General features: G+C 40.5%; 2 protein-coding genes across 3 annotated transcripts; one reads left to right on the top strand and one right to left on the bottom strand.

Annotated features, from left to right (window-relative positions):
* Nucleotides 1-36: 36 nt before the first annotated feature.
* Nucleotides 37-2,778, bottom strand: LOC128437036 (dynactin subunit 6). Its single transcript, XM_053419017.1, has 7 exons — nucleotides 2,684-2,778; nucleotides 2,435-2,499; nucleotides 2,212-2,317; nucleotides 1,570-1,655; nucleotides 1,398-1,445; nucleotides 1,103-1,245; nucleotides 37-374 (listed from the first exon to the last, which is right to left on the bottom strand). The coding sequence occupies exons 1-7, from the start codon at nucleotides 2,710-2,712 to the stop codon at nucleotides 282-284; spliced, it is 570 nt and encodes a 189-aa protein (XP_053274992.1). The 5' UTR covers nucleotides 2,713-2,778; the 3' UTR covers nucleotides 37-281.
* Nucleotides 2,779-9,200: 6,422 nt separating this feature from the next.
* On the top strand, nucleotides 9,201-18,979 carry hgsnat (heparan-alpha-glucosaminide N-acetyltransferase). 2 transcript variants are annotated; one of them, XM_053418739.1, is made up of 18 exons: nucleotides 9,201-9,490; nucleotides 10,307-10,422; nucleotides 10,570-10,706; nucleotides 11,171-11,289; nucleotides 11,433-11,502; nucleotides 11,774-11,843; nucleotides 12,315-12,418; nucleotides 12,751-12,827; nucleotides 12,973-13,003; nucleotides 13,534-13,694; nucleotides 13,837-13,952; nucleotides 14,075-14,196; nucleotides 14,868-14,994; nucleotides 15,185-15,271; nucleotides 15,368-15,445; nucleotides 15,605-15,675; nucleotides 16,460-16,572; nucleotides 16,835-18,979. In XM_053418739.1, the coding sequence occupies exons 1-18, from the start codon at nucleotides 9,280-9,282 to the stop codon at nucleotides 17,014-17,016; spliced, it is 1,992 nt and encodes a 663-aa protein (XP_053274714.1). In that variant the 5' UTR covers nucleotides 9,201-9,279; the 3' UTR covers nucleotides 17,017-18,979. The 2 variants fall into 2 exon arrangements, with proteins under 2 accessions (XP_053274714.1, XP_053274715.1); XM_053418740.1 differs by lacking the exon at nucleotides 9,201-9,490 and adding an exon at nucleotides 9,622-10,026.
* The last annotated feature ends 89 nt before the right edge of the window (nucleotides 18,980-19,068 follow it).

The raw sequence follows: 19,068 nt of genomic DNA, 5'->3' as shown, positions 1-19,068 counted from the left end.
AATTAACTGATTATAAAAAAACAAAATTATACACGATTTGAGGTCATCTAATTTATTATAGAAAAGCACATCAGCACAGAGAAATAAAGATGAAATGCTTAAAATCTGTTGCAGTTAGAGTAGAAAATATTAATCGGCAAGAGAAAATACTTACTGATAAAGCCAGCTGCTTATTATATATGATTATATACATTCATGCTTCCTTCCTTCCAGTAAGCGCTAATCCTGATAAGGTTTTATCAGCCATTTATAATTCAACTTAGAAACTAGAAAGCTAACTTTTAGCTGGTAGTGTGGCCTGCTTTGACAGTTTTCTTGAGATGGTGGTAGTTAGGCAAAATCTTCATCAGGAAGTCGAGCTGAAGAGTCTGGGGCTGTGAAGGCAACAAAACGAAGGTTTATTAATGAATGGTGATAATCACAATGTGTGTGTTTCATGATGCTTTGCCATCTGAACATTTACGATAACCAGAGCCCCACTTTCCTTCCTTAAATGCAGATAACTGCAGTAATGTACAAAAACTCATAAAAATCAGCTTGAGTTCAAAAATTAAGTTTTAATTTAAGTGAAGGGTCGTAAAAACATCAGGCCCGGGAGGTTTGAGCTTCACTATATAATTTTATGTAATGTTTCGGTCAAACAGTGTATTTTTAATGCAGCACTGTTAAAAAGTTACTTTTCACATGTCCAGGCAGGACCTTTAGGACATAAGCTTCTCTAATGAGGTCATAAGACAGACTGATCAGAACCCTGATCATATTAGCATGACCAACCGTTTCAGTATGTGCAGTATGCACCTGCTAACACTCATGTTTAAGCATATTTGGATAATCTGTCACTAAGGTCGTAGTATTGCCGCAATGCTCAATCCTTAGTATTTAACATTGTACTTAAATACATTAGACACAGTCAAAGTACACGTTCACATGCAGTATTATGTTTAAAAGATTAGGCGGATGGAATAGCAGTAAAACCTGTACAACTACAGCACAATTTACACACGACTGCTTTATTTATGAAGTTGCATTGCTGATTACAAGCACAGGGTATCCATCTACAGCCCAGGATGTAGGCCAGACGCGTGTGTGTGAGTGAACGTACCTGTGGTCTCTCTGTCTGAACCCGTCTCATACACCCGGAGCCATAGATGACCGTGTTCTCAGGTATGACCTCACACGTGTTGACCTGACAGAAAGCTCCGATGATGCAGCCACTGGTGAGGATCACATTCCTACCGACGTCAGCTAGGGAGGGGGGGGGGGGGGGGGGCGACACAGATGACATTTGATACAGTTGGTGATGGTGTTCGTCTAAATGCTCCGACCTCATCTGCAGTGGGTTTCACTTTCTAACATCGCTACACAAACACACACTGGAAGCCACACGAACATCCCACCTTTCGATTCTATCACATTGTTGTCCCCGATCTTCAGAGCTTGTGATACTGTAAGTCGTCTGTCAAGGCAAAGTTGTGCTTTTGGTGGCTAACAATCAGAATCAGCAGATTATTAAACATTAAAATCAGCTGAATAATACAATGAGACCGCTCAGGCTAATAAAAAGGATACCACAGCCGACTTCAAATACATTGTTGATGCCGATGGTCATTGTCTTTGGTTCCACCTCCAACTCTGGTGTGATGTTTTCTGGGTAACTGCAGGTGGGGCAGAGCAAACGGGTTGGTGGTTATTATGATGCACGTGAGGAGGAGGATCACAAATCAGAGGCAGCTCATATAAGAAGGTGAGAGATGTTCTTTCCTCTGTGTCTCTACCTCAGCTTGTAGAGTGGATTCCCCTCCAATTCGTTCCTCCCTTCACTCGCTACCAGATTCTTTTAAAAACTTTTCAAATTACTTTTAAATCTCAGCATGGTCTGTCCCACAGTTACATTACAGAGCCACTCGCTCCTTTTGCTCCACACCATAATCTAAGATCTTCTAATAAGCAGTTGCAAGTAGATCTTCAGTGGGTGACCAGGTAAATGTGATGCATCGCCTAGGGAGATTAGACTTTTCATCACTTAAACCTGATTTCAAATTTAGTTTAAAACATATGTTTATGATAAAGCTTGATTCAAACTGCCTTTTACAGTGTTTTGTTTTATGTTGTTCTGTGTTGTTTTACAGCACTTTATAACCTTGTACAGAAAAAAGGGTATTATTATTATTTTTAGAAGTTATAGTATACCGTAATGTAAAGGGAACCTACCTATTGATAATCAGAGCTTGCTCCTCGATCAAATTGCCTTCTCCGATCACTATGGGTCCTGCCTCTGCAATAATACGAGCTTTTGGGTGCACCACTGTTCTGGGGCCTGAGGAAACAAGAGGATGACAGACGTGTCAGTGGCTCAAACAAAGTCGGACTCGCATGGATGTGCAGGTTTTTCGCTCAGACACCATTGTCCAGTAACAGAAAGGGGACATCTTACCGATGGTCACATCTCCTCTGATTTCACTTTCCACACAAACTACGGCTCCGGCGGCTATTTTGACGCTGTAACACAGGGACAAACAAGGCGTGGATGTGTTAGCTTATGTTGCTATGGCTAACCCCGGGGAAAAGCCTATAAAACTAGCAACATGTCCACTTCCCTGTGGTTATGGAGACACTGAGATTTGATACTGTTGCTATTTAACCAAGCGGCCAAACTTCATTGACATGTTATTACTCGCGTTACCTTTTCTGGGCACTTTGTTTATCTGCCATTGTGACGAATGATGTCCGGTGAGAGGCACTAGGGATTAACTCGGTTTTCGACTAGGAATCCTTGCCATGATCGCGTCTGCGCATGCGTCAATTGGCAGATTTGCTCATATATCTGTGGATTTGCTGATCAACGCTGTTTGATTTGATTAGATTGCAATTAGAAACAGCTCAGTGCGTTTTCAAAGCTTGAATTGTTCTTCTGGCTGAAGATCTGTTTTTAAACTCTGCTGCTGAGTTGAGTCATTTATAGTCTGCTGATAGGTTGAAATATATTAATGTTACCACGGCAACAGGGCCTGCTCAGGAAGTGGAAAACATGTGCAGCTGATCATTTTGTAGTCCTGTGGTTGTAGTCCATGTCTCGAAATGTGACTTTAAGGGAATGTTTAATTAAATGAGTGTTAATAAGTGTGATCTTATTATTTATATACCGATGTTGTATGGATCTTAAATGAGAGAATTTCACTTTAAAATATTTCACAATATTTACCGTGTGACACAATAATTTGACCAATCCTTTCTATATTTGTGGAGCTGCGCAGTGTTTGGTCACTGTCCCTTACAGTGTTGTGCATGAACGAACGCAAAAGAACGCGTTCAATAAACACGTTCACTTTTATGAGAACGATGAACTGAACGCAACTCAATGACAAATAATGAATATGAACGGTGAACAGGTTCATATTGTAGCGTCCTGTTGTATAGACGACAGGAAACTTCTCTCTTTATGTGTAACTTTATTAAAGTCCAGCGAACACGACACGCTTCTTGTTCGTGACTCTGACACTCCTCTCATCCACCACTGTATTCTTCACTCCCCTTCCTCATTCACCTAGCCTGGATGCCAGACGAATTTAGCCCCGCCCACAACATTTTTGGTCGGGCAGTTCGGTCTGGAGTCGCTCCGTTGAGGAAAAATTATGGCCCGACCGGGCCAATCAGATTGTCAGGGCGGGCTTTATACGATGATTGACAGATGATCAACGGTAACGTAATCAACCACGTCATCAAAGTGCCCTTGGGTTGAATTCGTTTTCAACAAACATGCCTGCCGCTGGCGAGCTGAGATAGTAATTTAATGCAGTCGATTTTATTTTCAGTTCTTCTCTTTATTGCATTAGAGGATGAAAAGGAACCTGAGAATAGTTTTTTCCACTGTGTTTGATAAGCAGGGGTTTAAACAAACAGAGCTATTTCTAATAATGTTGAAAATATTGGCTGTGTCAGGGATTACATCTCTTTGCGAGGACTTCACTCTTATAATGACTGATATAACTCACAGTGTGAGCAACAAAGTAAAGACTCAAGATCATCCAGTGGCTGTGTGCACACAGTTTGCCAAAATACAGTATAAATATGACATGGATTTTCAGGAAAGCATTTGGTCTGAGTTACCAGAGGAACAGAGAGGTGACGTGAGGTGCAGGACAGAGAGCAACATTAATATTACAGCCCTGCACTGTAAGACACGCTGAAGAAGAATCTGTCAAAACATCAGGTCAGAATTTGATCTCATAAAAAACTTCTCTTACATAATGAATGGTGTGTTATGTTGACAAATAAATGAATAACAAAAGGTTACTCCTACAGTTCTTTTTATCTTTGTACAATAATACAAATTTCTAAAGAACATCTGCAGCAGACATTGGTTCTTTATTGTCGTTGATATGCCGTTCATATAAAGTTCATACATTCCAACAGCCTCTATAGCGCTCAAACCAGTTAGGCCTCATTGATAGACCATGTTAGCTGCCAATTTGTTGCATTTTGCATTAATAGATCACTACAGAGAGTACACGTCTTCTTAAATAGACCTAAAATCGACTTCAGTACTAAGAATCTAAAACAGTAAAAATTAACTTTATGATGTTTTTTAAATCTGACCTTCAAAATCATACTCTCATGCCATGTGTAAGGTAGGGCAGTCGGTGGATGAACAGAATGTGTGTCCATTCATCGTTGAGGAAGATATCAGGAAGTCCTACTGACAAACATTGTTGTGCATTTTAAAGAACAAAGTATTTTCATGTGAGAGAACAAGCATTTCAATGAAAACTAGGGCTGCGTAAAAAGATCAAAATGTCATATCCTCTTGTAGAAGTCATTTCATATCCAGGTAGTCATATGTATTGTAATTGTTCATCCGTCTCCATGATTCTTTAGGTTTTGTTTGAGCTCTGAGTTGTATTACTCTCATCCATAGACACCTATGAAGGTATTTTCTTCTGCAAAACACTTGTGCAATGGAATTTGTGGTTGTAGAAAATCGTCTTTTCTTAAATATTCTCCATACAGTGTGACATGAACCTCTTGGTAAAATAAATTTAAACAATTTAAGTCTGAATTTTGGTTGGAAATATCCTGGGTTGTATAATGTTCACATGTTCGTTTGTGATGAAATACTGCGGCTAAGAGTTACACGACGAAATGAACAATAGAGAATGAAATGAAACAAAATACATTTTCTACCATCACACAATGTTTATGTATATGTATATAAACATATATGTAAGTATATATTGTATATATATATATAATATATATAATATATATAATATATATATATATATATATATATATTATATATATTAATACTAAGACAAGAAGGTGATAAGACAGGAGCCATTAAAAAAATTAAAGATCAGATGCTGCAAGAATGACGCAATTAAAAGTCCACCAAAATGAAACAAATTTAATTACAGAAATAAATGATCGCAAAACTTCATCATCAGTAGGTGATTCTATCACCATAGCAACCAGATGCTAAGATTTGAAATAGAAGATTATTTTGATTGACAGGGACACTCTCTCAATACCTCCTTTGATGCTATGATGAACAGCATCATAGTTGGTATTTTGATAGGAGACCTCTGATTGGCTGTTGATTGCTTTAAATACTGTTCAAGTTTAAGACAGTTGCTGTTGCACTTTGACCTTGACTGAGGTAAGTCATGTCTCACTCTCTCTCTCTGTGTTTACCCAGCATGCTAACCAATACAATTCAGGCTCATTATTCAAGTTGGAAATTAAACCACTGTATAATATGAAGCTTCTGCTGTTACATGTTGATAATGTGCTGTTTTCTGTTGCTTTTATGACAAATGTTAAAATATTGTTGCTGGCTTCTTTTGTGTTTTCTGCTGCTTATCTTAATGGGTGCTATGTGTTAACATGATGTTAAGTAGCTTTAAGTCGCCGAGGCCAGGCAGAGCGAGGCATTGTGGACAAAACACCTGTAGCACCAGGACATTTTCCCATTTCACATCTTATTCTACCAAACGATGTGTTTTGTAACATTGGGAAGATTAACCTTGGTGTTTAACTTTAGTATTTAAGACAAAGTAAAAAAACAACAGCTTCAATCACTGCCAATCAAATTCAGATTCAAATTCAAATCAAAGGGGCTTGATGCCATGGTGATTGATGAGGGAAGTTTTATTTTTAAAAACATTTACTGGTGATTTTTTGGTTAATGTGTAGTTTGAATGTGTTGAAGGACAAGTTGACGGAAGCTTAAGTTAATGCTAGGAGCAAATTACATGAGGTGTGTAGCTCCTTTAAGGAAAAAAACAATCCCTCTCCATTGGGTCTAATGTTATTTCAGAGAAAAATTTTCTGGAAGGAGCATCAACTTGCATAACTTGCTGACATGGCCCCATTTTTTTACTCTCACAAATTTTAAATATATCTGTGTGTCCGGCAAAGTCTTGGAATTCTCCCGATGTCTTTATTTCACAGATAGGACTTATAGTTTCTGAATTATAGTTGTTTGAGTGGTGCACTCAGAGTTTAGATTTCTCTCTTCCCAGTGAGGAGAGAGCAGTTGCTTTCAGTTGAGTTTCCATGGCAACCAGATACACACGTAGCAGGAGGGGAGTCTCTCTCTCTCTCTCTCTCTCTCTCTCTCTCTCTCTCTCTCTCTCTCTCTCTCTCTCTCTCTCTCTCTCTCTCTCTCTCTCTCTCTCTCTCTCTCAATCTCTCGCTTAAACCAGCCAGTCTGTCTCTCTCTCTCTCCTTCTCTCTGCGTGTGTCTCTCTATCTGTGTCAATTGTTTTATATTGAATGTTTGATAGATCAAATTCACCTAAATCTTACACACTATTTCATCCTGTCACCTGCAGACATAAAGCCTTTTGCTTTCAAGTTCCAGACAAGAGCAGAAACTTCTTCGCAAAAAAGTGCATCAACTCATCCGACAGCTTCTTCAAAAGACAGATCTACTCTCTGTGGTGAACCATGGAGAAACCAGATATTCTGAAGATCCTCAATGACGAACTCCTCACAGCCTACAGGAAGATCAATGCTCTTAAGGAGGAGGTGTGGCAGCTGCAAGACCAGCTTCAAGACAGGGATGATATCATAAAGATGGCGGTGGAGAAGGAGAAGGAGAAGGAGAAGGAGAAAGAGAAGGAGAAAGAGAAGGAGAAGGAGAAGGAGAAGAGGAAGGAGATTGAGACCGAGACCGAGAAGGAGAATGAGATCCAGGCCCTGACGGAGAAGGTGGAGCAGCTGGAAAACCAACCAGAAGGAGAAACTTGTGACGATCTACAGTGTCGAAATCCTCCGAGCCAACAGGAACATTTTGATTCTTAAGGAGGAGGTGTGGCGGCTGGAAAACCATCTTAAAGACAGAGATGATATCATAAAGATGGCGGTGGAAAAGGAGAAGGAGGAGGAGAAGGAGAAGGAGACGGAGAAGGAGAAGGAGATTAAGATTGAGACTGAGACCGAGAGGGAGATGGAGACGGAGAAGGAGAATGAGATCCAGGCCCTGACGGAGAAGATGGAGCAGCTGGAAAACCAGCTGAAAGACAAAGATGTTGTCATAACGAAGGAGGTAGAGAAAGGGCATGCTCGCCTCAGGGCCTATGTTGACTGCTTGGCCGAGCTCACTGACTGTCAGGCCAAGGCAAAAATTCTGGAAGCAAGTCTGCACAAGTGAGCAGTGAGGTGGAGGTCAACATGGAGAAGGACAACGAGAAGGTGCTTGCTTCAGGGCCGAAAGGAGACGAAACTGCAGCAGGAGAAAACTCCAACTATGGGACTGAGCTACAGAAAGGAGGAGGCCGAGATGAGCTGGAGGAGAGAGAAGAGGTGGAGAAGCCCCCACCCTCACCCTTTTTCTACTCCTCAAAACAAACCCCTCCCCTGTCCCCCTTTGTACATATTTGAAATGATCTAATGATGTGTTGTAAATATGTTAAACTTTTTGAATAAAAATAACTAGTATAGTAACATCTACCTCTGTCTTTCTGAATATACACACAGGATTCATTGATCAATTAACACAGTGTTGGAGTGAAACAAATCAGTGTGATTCATTTAGTTTGCTACTATTTATATGAACACAGCAGAGCATAGACAAACAATGTTTCTTAACTTTTTTACATTTGGTCAAATCTATATATTAATTATGACAACAATACAATACTAATACTATCATCTCATCTGAGGGCCCACCCATCACACTGACCACACCCATCAGACACGCACACACACTCACGCACACACACACATGCAAACACACACACACACACACACATACACGTACACACACACACGCATATACACACACGCATGCACACACACACACACACACAAGTCATTATCATTTATATATTTACTGTATATATACACATTTATTTCAATTTATTCATGGTTGAGGTCAATATCAGATCAGAAGACATGTTCATGGCACTGAAGTCAATTTAAAATGACATGTAGCATGTTAGAGTTATAAATAACTTGTCCATGTGTAAAACAATAGTTTAATTAAAAAAAATCACAATAATTATTTTGGGGGGCTGAAGCACATTTTAGGGGGGCTTCAGCCTAACGACCTAACGACGCCCCTGGTGCTGATGTTGTTGACAGGAAATCACTGGATCAGGTAGATCGGGGAGCTGCTTTCCCTGAAGATGGAGGAGAAAGAGCTCCACAGCAGAACCAAGAGAAAGCTGAGTAAACAAGATGGCAAAGGAGAGATGGAGCAGAACTCAGCAACTACATCCGAGATCCGATGCACCTTATTATTATCTGAGGGATTTTTACACACTGTCTGATAAACATTCCGACAGTAAAGGCAAGGGGTAGTGATGGATAAAGTTTTCTTTAACAAGTTAAGTCTTTCATTCTCACTGTCCACCTTAAAACTATGAAATAAACTGAAATATGAACTAGTTCAGAATTTAAATGGTGAACTATGAACGTGAACTATTCATGTTTACTTGTATGAACTGAACTTTGAGCTTGTTCATGAGAGTAGTGCACTTGCACAACACTGGTCCCTTATAGAAAACGCAGAATATGTAAACATCTGACTTTAGTTCTCACAAACATCTCATACGCTGCAAATTGACCAGGCACAGTTTGGTTCCATCACGCACACGCACACGCACGCACGCAGACACACACACACACACACACACACACACACACACACACACAGGATTCAGTGTAGTTGCTCACAGGTAAATAAATAATAGTAATGGTTTTATTGAACCTTTGAGGAGGGCAGCGACCTGGTTGCGTTAATAATGAACTTTGTCCCTCCTCGCTCCCTCTACAATGTCAAAACAAGAAAGGGTCGGAAGTGGAATCAGTTATGGAAAAGGGGAAACTGAAGAAAAGTCCAAATCCACATCTTCTTCTGTCGAGGGGGGGAAACAGCACTGTCAGACAGACATGACACGACTAGAGAAATACATGTTTGTCCTGGCTGCCACTGCTCTGCTTGTAGCTGTGTGTGTGGCTCCACTGGCGGCTGAACCTTCTGCCCGTGAGTAACCAGCAGTGTTTACCACTGAGAACCACCAGAGCTAAATAGTTAGCAACACAGCTAGCTAACATGTCAACACTTGTTTACATGGACGCCTGCCTGTGTGTAGTTCACATTTCACCAATGAATGAAAGTGTCCTTCGTGGAACATGTGAAAATAGTCCGTAGCTTGATTGACATACTTGACTATAAAGCCCATAAACAAAGGGTTGAATAAGCTCGATTAACACTTGCTAGCTAGGAGCTAACTTTAGATCAGCAACCACTGGAGAAATCCAGTCAGCAGTGGAAGCCTGAGCTCTGCATGTTTGAACTTCCCTCCTGCGGTTGTCGCACGGATTAATCCAGCATGTGACCATGGGGCTGTGCTGCCGGGACTTCAACCCTCTCACATGCTCCCTCCTCAGACACAGCTAGCTGCTAGCTGCCTGTACCTCACACTTGGGCTGGACTGGTTCTTCTCTCCAGAGACCTTTCTGTAGAGCCAGCTCACTCTTATGTATGGAGTAAGTTTCTAAGTGAACCATCGCTTTGAGGTGAGTTAGTGAAAGTGTCTGTAGACAAGCATTCAGGGTTTGTTTATCTCTCGTCGGTTCAAGTCCATGTTGAGTTATGGCAGCTTGGATTAATCTACGTTCAGGATTTTGGTTCCAATCCAAACCCAGTGTTTCCAGTTTCTTGATGATTCAGATGATATCTACAGCTGTGTCTGCTCGGAGGGTGTGGTCAGACCCACTGTGGATCTGCAGCGTCATCTGCATGTGTATTCCTCCTGCACAGCAAATGCATTTCAACTGATGTCTCTTTTCTCCCTAGCTGGCACGACCCACCACAAACACAGGGTGCTGAAGATGGACGAGGCCGTTCTGAGAGTCAACAATGAGCTGGACTCTGAGGTGGTGGTGTCCTGGGTGTCAGAGCGCTGCTACCAGGTACACTCACTCACACACAAACACACACACCTAATATTTGACTTGAGTTTGTTCGGTGGTTGTATGGCTTTTATTTCAGATGGGAAAGAGGATGTTATTTTATTTTATTTTTGTATGTCATCATGATCTTGTGTCTTTGTGAGCTAGTGTTTGTACCAGCAACTGGGAGTTTTACCAGCTGCGCCCAGTCCTGGAAAGCCCAGTTCGGTTGACTTTGTTGTGAGCACACAGCATGAAATAACACTACAGCTCAACAGAACCCCGGTCAACCTGCAGCATTGCACGTAAGTGTAATAACACTGACATCTTTCCAATAAATAAGAATACGTTTTTTTTTTTACTTTATACACTAAATGTTCAGGAATAGTACAATTTATACAATTGACTGAGTAAATGGTCCCAAACAAGTAACTTCTATAATTTGAAGATATGCAGTCATGTGACAGTACTCCATAGCTGGGTTAATCATGAATGAATGAATATAAAAATGTTGGATCTTCACAGATCCTTAACAGTCGAGATGTTGTGCCACGTCTTCAAATAAAATACTGTTTGCATATCCAACCAGCATATGAGGAAAACACAATTTTTTAATTGAGCAAGCTGTAAAATTCATGTCTTGCACAAGAGTGGTGTGTTGAATAGTTATCTTGTTACAGAAAAACTGTTGAATGAAAGTTTACATCCTTCATATATTTATAGTTGGCTGGTTTGCTATGTGTTTAAGCGTAACATCTTTCATCCGTAGGGTTCCCTTCCACTTTGGGGAGCACGGGAACTACTCTCTGTGGGTGAAAAATTTCAACGACTCCTCAGTGGGGAAGTGTTCGGTAGTGACTGACGCGGACCCCATCAACAGCTACATACGTGAGTCAACCTAACACCTTCATTAGCTTGTGTGACATGGAAACATCTCGTCTTATAAGTGTTGTTATAAGTGCTATATTCACCCTTATAACATTGTCCCATGTGCACGCTACATCTAACTGATATTGTTCCACTCTTCACAGCGATATTAGTGGCTTTTCTATTCTTTGCTGGACTGATCTTGATGTCCTGCATTGGTAGGATAATATTAAGGTAAATAATCATTATGCATCTATTTCCCAGTTAGAACTGTGATGATACCAATAAAATCTACTCTGCTAATGATGTCTTAATGTAATGATAACAAGATTTCATTGGATTTGTATAATTAGTTAGATATTTGTTGTGGTCCTGTAGAATAATAAAAAGTGTAAACAAAGATCATTACTAAGCCCCGAGATGCACTGCTGCTTTATTTAGTGTATTGTGCACCTCAAGCTTCTTATAGAAATACTCTTAACCTGGTTGAATACGTCTTGTCCAGGCTTGATGTGGTGAGGAACATCCTCTTCCGAATTACTGGCTCGATGGAGACGGAGAGGCTCATCAACTCTGTGAGTGTTAATATGTATGGAGCTTGTCATTACACCACACGAGTGAAGCAGCTTCGTTTTCATGCTGTGACTAATATTCTATGAGTGTTCTGACACCCTGTGTATTTTTTACTTTGCACAGTGGAGGTTTTTTATTTAATTTAAATGTGACACTTTTATTATTAAAATGTCTTAAATAACATTATTGCATACATTTGTTAGAAAAGTGCATTATTTGCCTTTGTAAAATCCACAAATGTATATGGAGGCTTCCTTACTCTCTCTCATCAAATATATTAAATATGAACTCAAGTATAATGAATAGTGACTCAAAATCATTTAAAGGATGCTTGTGACTTTCATCATTTCATTTAATGTGGTTCCTCAAACAAATGGTTTTAACCGCTATGCATGACTCGTGTCTTTGTGCAGAAGTGTGTACGTGCGTCCAACAGAATAATGTTAATATTTAACTGTAATTTCACCATCCAGGAACTGGGCTCCCCTGGCAGGACAGTGCCACCAGTGACTGACACCATCCTCCCTCCTCCACCCAACCCCAGCAAGAGGCTGCGATCCCTGGACACATTCAGAGGGTAAACCCCTCTCCACATCCCCTCACCCCCCTTCACCCCTGCAGCTCGACTTGCTCGGAGAAATACTGCTTCTTACTTGACTGACCACTTGATCTGATGTGTGACACTGTGTCATCGGGTTCTCGCTGCAGCGTGACATTTTTGCAGCTGATACCAGAATTGTCAGTCGATAATGAACCCTTACTAACTATATTAACAAGGATGCAGTTTACTGAAATAGTATATTTGTTTCAAGCGACATTTCTCTCAAAGCTAACCCTTCAGCTGTATTTCTGTAATCTCTTGCTTGTGGTGCTTTTCAGTTATGGTGCATTTTCTGTGTTTCCTGTCAGAATTTCCTTAGTCATTATGGTGTTTGTGAACTATGGAGGGGGCCGATACTGGTTCTTCAGGCACCAAAGCTGGAATGGTGAGCCCCCGACTGGTTTTACTTTTATTGTTGTTCTTTTAAACCATGTTAGTAGTTCCGCACAGATATTTGTAAGCTCGGGCAGTACTATCCTTGGTATTGTATTCAATGTATAAACCTGTGTTTTCCACTTGTCTCCTCACAGGTCTAACTGTTGCAGATTTAGTCTTCCCTTGGTAAGATCAATTTCTCCAACAGATTTGCACTAGTATGTCTTAGTTCTGTAGGTTAGTTAACCCACTTATTTATACAGCCCTTCTCAAAACAAAGTTACAAAGTGATTCACAAATAAAAAACACGTAGAAAATAAATTTTAAACAACTCTGTCCGCTTCGTCTTTAGCCGAGAATCTGTAACAATTAAAAGGCCCCTACCAGAGGATCTCAAAGTGAGAGCAGGGTAGTATGAGATAAAAGATCAGACATGTATCTTAACAGAGTGCCAGTCACACAAACTCATTCAACCCTACCCCTGTAGATTAGCTGAATTTGCCCATGTGAGGTGCAATGCAGTTTCCAGTGATTTAAGCATCCATTACCTCCTGTCGGGTTTTCCCAGCTGGTGTGTTGGGTTGCAAACAACAGAGGTTTGTTCTTTTGCAGCAAAGGAGACTAAATTTCACCTGTCAATTAATATAATAAAACCTTTACCCATTCCCTTGAACGCACTGCTCTGTTCCTCATGCTGCGTTTCCCTCCTCCACCAGGTTTGTGTTTATAATGGGGACATCCATTGCAATGTCAACCAACTCCCTGCTGTGCGCAGGCTCCACTCGCTGCTCACTGCTGAGGAAAAGTGTGTGGAGGAGCCTGCAGCTCTTCATCATCGGTGTCTTCATTATCAACCCAAACTATTGCCAGGGACCATGTGAGTATAAACACAATTCTTACATGTTGAGGACAAAATCCTAGAACCCCTTATTTAAACCATTATTTAACTATTATTCTTTGGTGTAATTTGTTTCTGTCTTGACCTGTTTGCTCCCACTCCCTCCTCATCCACACCACAGTATCTTGGGACAACCTGCGAATCCCAGGTGTGTTGCAGCGCCTGGCCTGGTCCTACCTGGTTGTAGCCTGCCTGGATCTGCTGGTGGCAAAAGGTCACCTCGACATCCTCACGACGGTCAGCCAACAGCTCCGTTTTACCCACGTTCTTTAACCTTCAATTTGTTGCCCTGCTGGCACAAGAGTACCCTGAAATAAACTCAAACTTCAGTGTGTGATTAATGATTGTGTGTTTTCCAGAGTGCTTGGTGGTCCCCCTTCCGTGACATCTTGCTGTACTGGCCGGCCTGGCTGTGTGTGATCCTCTTAGAAATCCTCTGGTTGTTCCTCACTTTCCAACTCCCGGTTCCAGATTGTCCAGCGTGAGTCTATCAGGGCATGTATTTGTGTCTCTTTGTGTCCATGTTATAAGGAACATTTCCCAGGAAGCAGCACGCAATTGTCTAGTTCCAATGAGTATTTGTGTCATTGCTCTGTGGTCTTATTTCTGTGTGATTTTAAAGTAACATTTAATGGCAGTTTGGTCTGATATTCGGATATGTTTCACTCAGCTTTTTCAGTCACACGATTTTCAAAACTGACAAATGGTTACTTTTTGCGTAGATTTGTATTTTTCTGTTCCATTTTATTTTTCATTTACTTACATTTACTCAACAATGGTCAAACTAGTACCTTTTTTAGAGAGCAAAATTTCCAGATTTTTAAATGCAGGTAAATGCACTTGAAAGGGGGTTTGACCCCTTGCCAATTGCCAGTAGAGGATATTAACCGAGGTTTCCATTTCTGCCGATCAAAGATGGAGCCGATTAAAACCCTTGTTTAAAGCTGAGTCCTGGGATTGCAGACATAAGCTACAAAAAATAAAAACTGATAAAATGATTAGTGGTAGTAAATTAATAAAGAGTCTAAATTTATATCAGATCTGAAAAATTTTCCTCAGTCGAGCTTGTATTGGTTATCAAATCGTATCTTTCCTCTCAATGGCCGTTATCCCACATTATTGACACTAGCTTCACCTCACTCTTTTCAACAGAGGCTATCTGGGCCCAGGTGGGATTGGGGACATGGGCCTTTACATGAATTGCACTGGTGGAGCGGCTGGTTTCATTGACCGTTGGCTGCTGGGAGAGAACCACATCTACCAGACTCCGTCGTCACGGGTCAGTGACAACACACGTTCCGTCTTTTTATAACTTGGGATGTGGACATTTCAGCTGACTTCTCAGGTTTCTCTCTCCCAGGCTAACACACATTTCTAACTCCCACCCATGTTGACTTGACAGGTGATGGTAGGTTAAACTGCACCAGGCCTATTTACAAGTTTCCATTTCTGTTTCCATTCTAATTCAGGTTATTTATGCAACTCGCATGCCCTTTGATCCAGAAGGTGTCCTCGGCAGCATCAACTCTGTCCTCATGGCTTTTCTTGGTTTACAGGTTTGTCACATGAATTTGTCTCTTTCTTTTTTTGGGTCATTTTCTAAGGTCCAAATTGCCATTGATAATAATTTGTTGTGCTTTTAATTTCCCTAGGCAGGGAAAATTATCTTACACTACAGAGATGTCCACACAAGTATAATGTCAAGGCTTCTATTATGGGGTCTCTTTTTGGTAAGCACTTTATGTTGCTCTATCACGTTTTACATGTGTATTAAAACAGTTGCTGTTCAATGACTCATTGCACAAGGTCTTTGACTTTCCTCAAACACATTTATTTCCGGGACCATTTCCCCTTCTTGATTTTATAATAAACTGTCTTGTGACTCTCAGGGAGCCATATCAGCAGTTCTGACCAAGTGTTCCACAGACCAGGGCTTCATTCCTATCAACAAGAACCTATGGTAACGTTTGCTTTCATGCACTTTCAAATGGAACATGGTTTGGGCAGCCTTTTATTCATACCGCAGCTGTTGACTGAATGTTTGGGGAAGTTATAACTGTCCTAAATATATATCTCATCATTGAACACACACACTTTCCATCCAAAAAATAAAGTGAGACATGGTAAGATTTTGACCTGCCATGATAGTGCATTGCTCATCACAGTCAGAGGTTGTTGAAGTTTATCACAAGGCCCTGTTATTAATAATCTATCCACTACTTTCAAAAATCTCAGTCTTTATGTGGCTTACATATCTCCAGAACCGTTCATCTAATCAGCTTCACACTTTACATTTGTATTGTTAAGGTCCCAAGTTAGTGCCATATTGAGTTTGATACGATTTTGAGACATGATACAGATATAAACAAGGGACATATTTGATCATGACAACAATAACTGAGTCTCCAGTTCGGGGTTCTGCGGAGTAGAGCTTCACCAAACTTTGAATTAAGGGCTGAACAGTTCTTTGTGCAGCAGCGGGGGATCAGCTACGGGGTTCTGTGTCTCATTTACTGCACTTCACTTTAACAGTTTCAGAAATATTAGCTGCAACCAGCATCACCACGGGCCAAACATACAGGAAGGTTTAGAGCGGCCACTGCAGTGGTGTGCTGTAACTCACAGGTGTGGAGTTGTGTTGAGTGAAAGCATCTTTTTTAAACCAGAGAGAAATTGTAGCAGATCCCTGGACAAAGGAAACTAAAGGATGTCTTTAACACTTGTGCATGTTTCTTGCTTTCTAGGTCTCTGTCCTATGTGACAACACTGGCCTGTTTTGCCTTTGTGCTGCTAGTGCTGCTCTACTTCATAGTGGACGTACAGAGGTGGTGGTCTGGAGCCCCTTTCTACTACCCAGGTTTGTAATATCATCAGACATAAAGCCAGCTCAGTTTTTAGGAATGTGAAATTTTGGACTTAGAACCAAATAGCAAGCTTTGTATTCCCAAATTAATACAGTTATATATGATTTTAGAAATCAAGGTTTTGTGGTTTGCTTTTAGCAATTATAATAATTTGTAAGTCTATGAAACCGGTGAACAGGCATTGTCTGTCTTTTAGTGTACTGAGAAATAAAATCTGCCAAATGTACTAACTGCAAATTCTGTCAAAAATTTTAGGTATGAACTCCATCCTGGTGTATGTGGGTCATGAGGTGTTGGAGGAGTACTTCCCCTTCCGCTGGCGTATGGCAGACAGCCAATCCCACGCTGAGCACCTCACCCAAAACCTTGTGGCTACTTCCTGTTGGGTGTTCATCGCCTATGTGCTGTACAGGAAGAGGATTTTTTGGAAGATTTAGAGGGACCCCTGAATAATGATTCCTTCCAGTAGCAGAGGACATTTATGACATCAGAATTGCTGGAGTCCTAATCTGAAAACCTTTGGAGCACAGATAACCGGGGACTAAAGATTAATTTCGGCAAAACTATGCTGTTTCTCTGTCTCTGAACATTTATGGAGTTCTTCGTTCAAACTCCTTAGACACAATTTTTTATCACCATTAATGTTTAACAGCTTTTTTCCCCCCAAAGATCTTCAGATATGAAGCGTCTCATATCTCCACTGACTCAGGAAGAACTTGTCCATGAATAGTTAGAGAATTGGAACACTGACATTGTTAATCCACTTTTTGACTTTGTGTTATTAATTCAGGTTTCATTCCTCACCCTGTGACACACACTGTGTTTAACAAGCGCCTTGTTAACTTCCCTTTCTTCTGCTACCACCATAATTACAGCATTTCTCTGAAAGCTGAAGTTTTTTTTGGTGAGGTTGTGTGATCATTTTCGACTACACGAGGTGGAAGTGATATTTAAACAAAAGTGAAACAGTGTGTCAAGATTTTGAAGTAAGAAAGTTTTGCCATATTTAATTATTAACTATTGTAGGGTAGACGGCTCCTCTCAATCCTCAACTCCGCTCAATCCTCAGCTCCTCTCACTACTCAGCTCCTCTTAACCCTCAGCTCCTCTCAATCCTAAACTCCTCTCAATCCTCAGCTCCTCTCAATCCTAAACTCCTCTCACTACTCAGATCCTCTCAATCCTCAGCTCCTCTCAAGCCTCAGCTCCTCTCAATCCTCAGCTCCTTTGCTAATCAAGGATCCAATGTTGTGATATAAGATGCTGTATTTTACCAAATACTGAGGGGAAGTGAAGGAGGCCACATCCGCTGACTGTTGAAACCCATTGAGGTTTGCTGGTTTTGCATTTAGATAAAATGCATGTTTGTCATCAATAGGTTTACAAAAACAGAAGTCACTGAATTCCCCTTTTTATTTTATTACAAATGCCCAATTTGACTTTTGCCTTTCCAGAAATGATTTGTCTTTCTTAAATGAGTCATGAATTTCCATAAAGAAAGTTAGACTTTTTTTTGGTAATTTACAAGATTATAGATATTGTTTAAATAACGTTATTCAGAGTTTGATCACATGCTGAATATAAACCTGCGTATGCCTGCTAATTTTGGTGTAGACGAGTTATTAGGGCGGTTTTACATCTAGCTTGTTTGGTCCAGACCAAAATAACAGGTGTGAAAGGTGCCGCCAACAGACCAATATTAGGTCCAACGAAAATAGGTGCTCTCAGTTCGCATCAAACTCTACCATGGCTCAGTTATTTTGCAGTTTGAAAATACGTTTTTGATTGTTCGAACAAATTGACCAATAACGTTTCTGGTCTCTCCAGAAACAGAATTGTCCAGGTTTACAGTGCTCCTCTCAAGCCTCAGCTCCTCTCAATCCTCAACTCCTCTCACTACTCAGCTCCTCTCAAGACTCAGCTCCTCTCAATCCTCAACTCCTCTCACTACTCAGCTCCTCTCAAGCCTCAGCTCCTCTCAATCCTCAGCTCCTCTCAACAGTGTTCATAAACTGTCAAAGGGAGAATTTATCACAGGCCTGTTTTGAGACTTCATGTTTTTACTGGGTGTACTCCTGGGTTTCCCTTTTAATCTGCCACAGAGTGTATATTTAATTATGTCATATCTCACTATACAACTGTTACCATTACTCCCACCATACTGTTTAAATGTTCCCCATCTTGTGATCGGCCATTATTCTAAATATAACTCCTGTGAACTGATTTTACAAAACCACATGTTCTGTATGTAGAGGATCTAAAGCCTGAGAGAGATCGTTTTTTATAATTGTTCATCTTGACTGATGGGATTCATTTTCTTGTACTTTTTATACATATAATCTTTTTTTTTACATTCACAAATTTTAATAGTTATATCATGTAATATATCATTCTCAAGTACTGCTGCTGTTCTCTCTTTATTGATTACTACAAATAATATAATACATATATAAAAACAAGGTGAGCATGTAACACAATGCGTTGTAAAG

This window comes from Pleuronectes platessa, chromosome 3 (genome assembly GCF_947347685.1).
Source record: "Pleuronectes platessa chromosome 3, fPlePla1.1, whole genome shotgun sequence".
Taxonomy (NCBI): domain Eukaryota; kingdom Metazoa; phylum Chordata; class Actinopteri; order Pleuronectiformes; family Pleuronectidae; genus Pleuronectes; species Pleuronectes platessa.
The sequence above is the reverse complement of the archived record's forward strand: the minus strand, read 5'-3'. Positions and strand labels throughout refer to the sequence as shown.

Excerpts from the sequence above, each read along its gene's own strand:
- hgsnat (XM_053418739.1), top strand. The coding sequence starts at position 9,280 with ATGTCAAAACAAGAAAGGGTCGGAAGTGGAATCAGTTATGGAAAAGGG. Across the intron at positions 12,419-12,750 it reads TCCCTGGACACATTCAGAGG|AATTTCCTTAGTCATTATGG; the intron begins GTAAACCCCTCT and ends GTTTCCTGTCAG. Across the intron at positions 16,573-16,834 it reads AGCCCCTTTCTACTACCCAG|GTATGAACTCCATCCTGGTG; the intron begins GTTTGTAATATC and ends CAAAAATTTTAG.
- LOC128437036 (XM_053419017.1), bottom strand. The coding sequence starts at position 2,712 with ATGGCAGATAAACAAAGTGCCCAGAAAAG. Across the intron at positions 2,500-2,683 it reads AAACAAAGTGCCCAGAAAAG|CGTCAAAATAGCCGCCGGAG; the intron begins GTAACGCGAGTA and ends CCTGTGTTACAG. Across the intron at positions 1,446-1,569 it reads TGTATTTGAAGTCGGCTGTG|TATCACAAGCTCTGAAGATC; the intron begins GTATCCTTTTTA and ends GACGACTTACAG.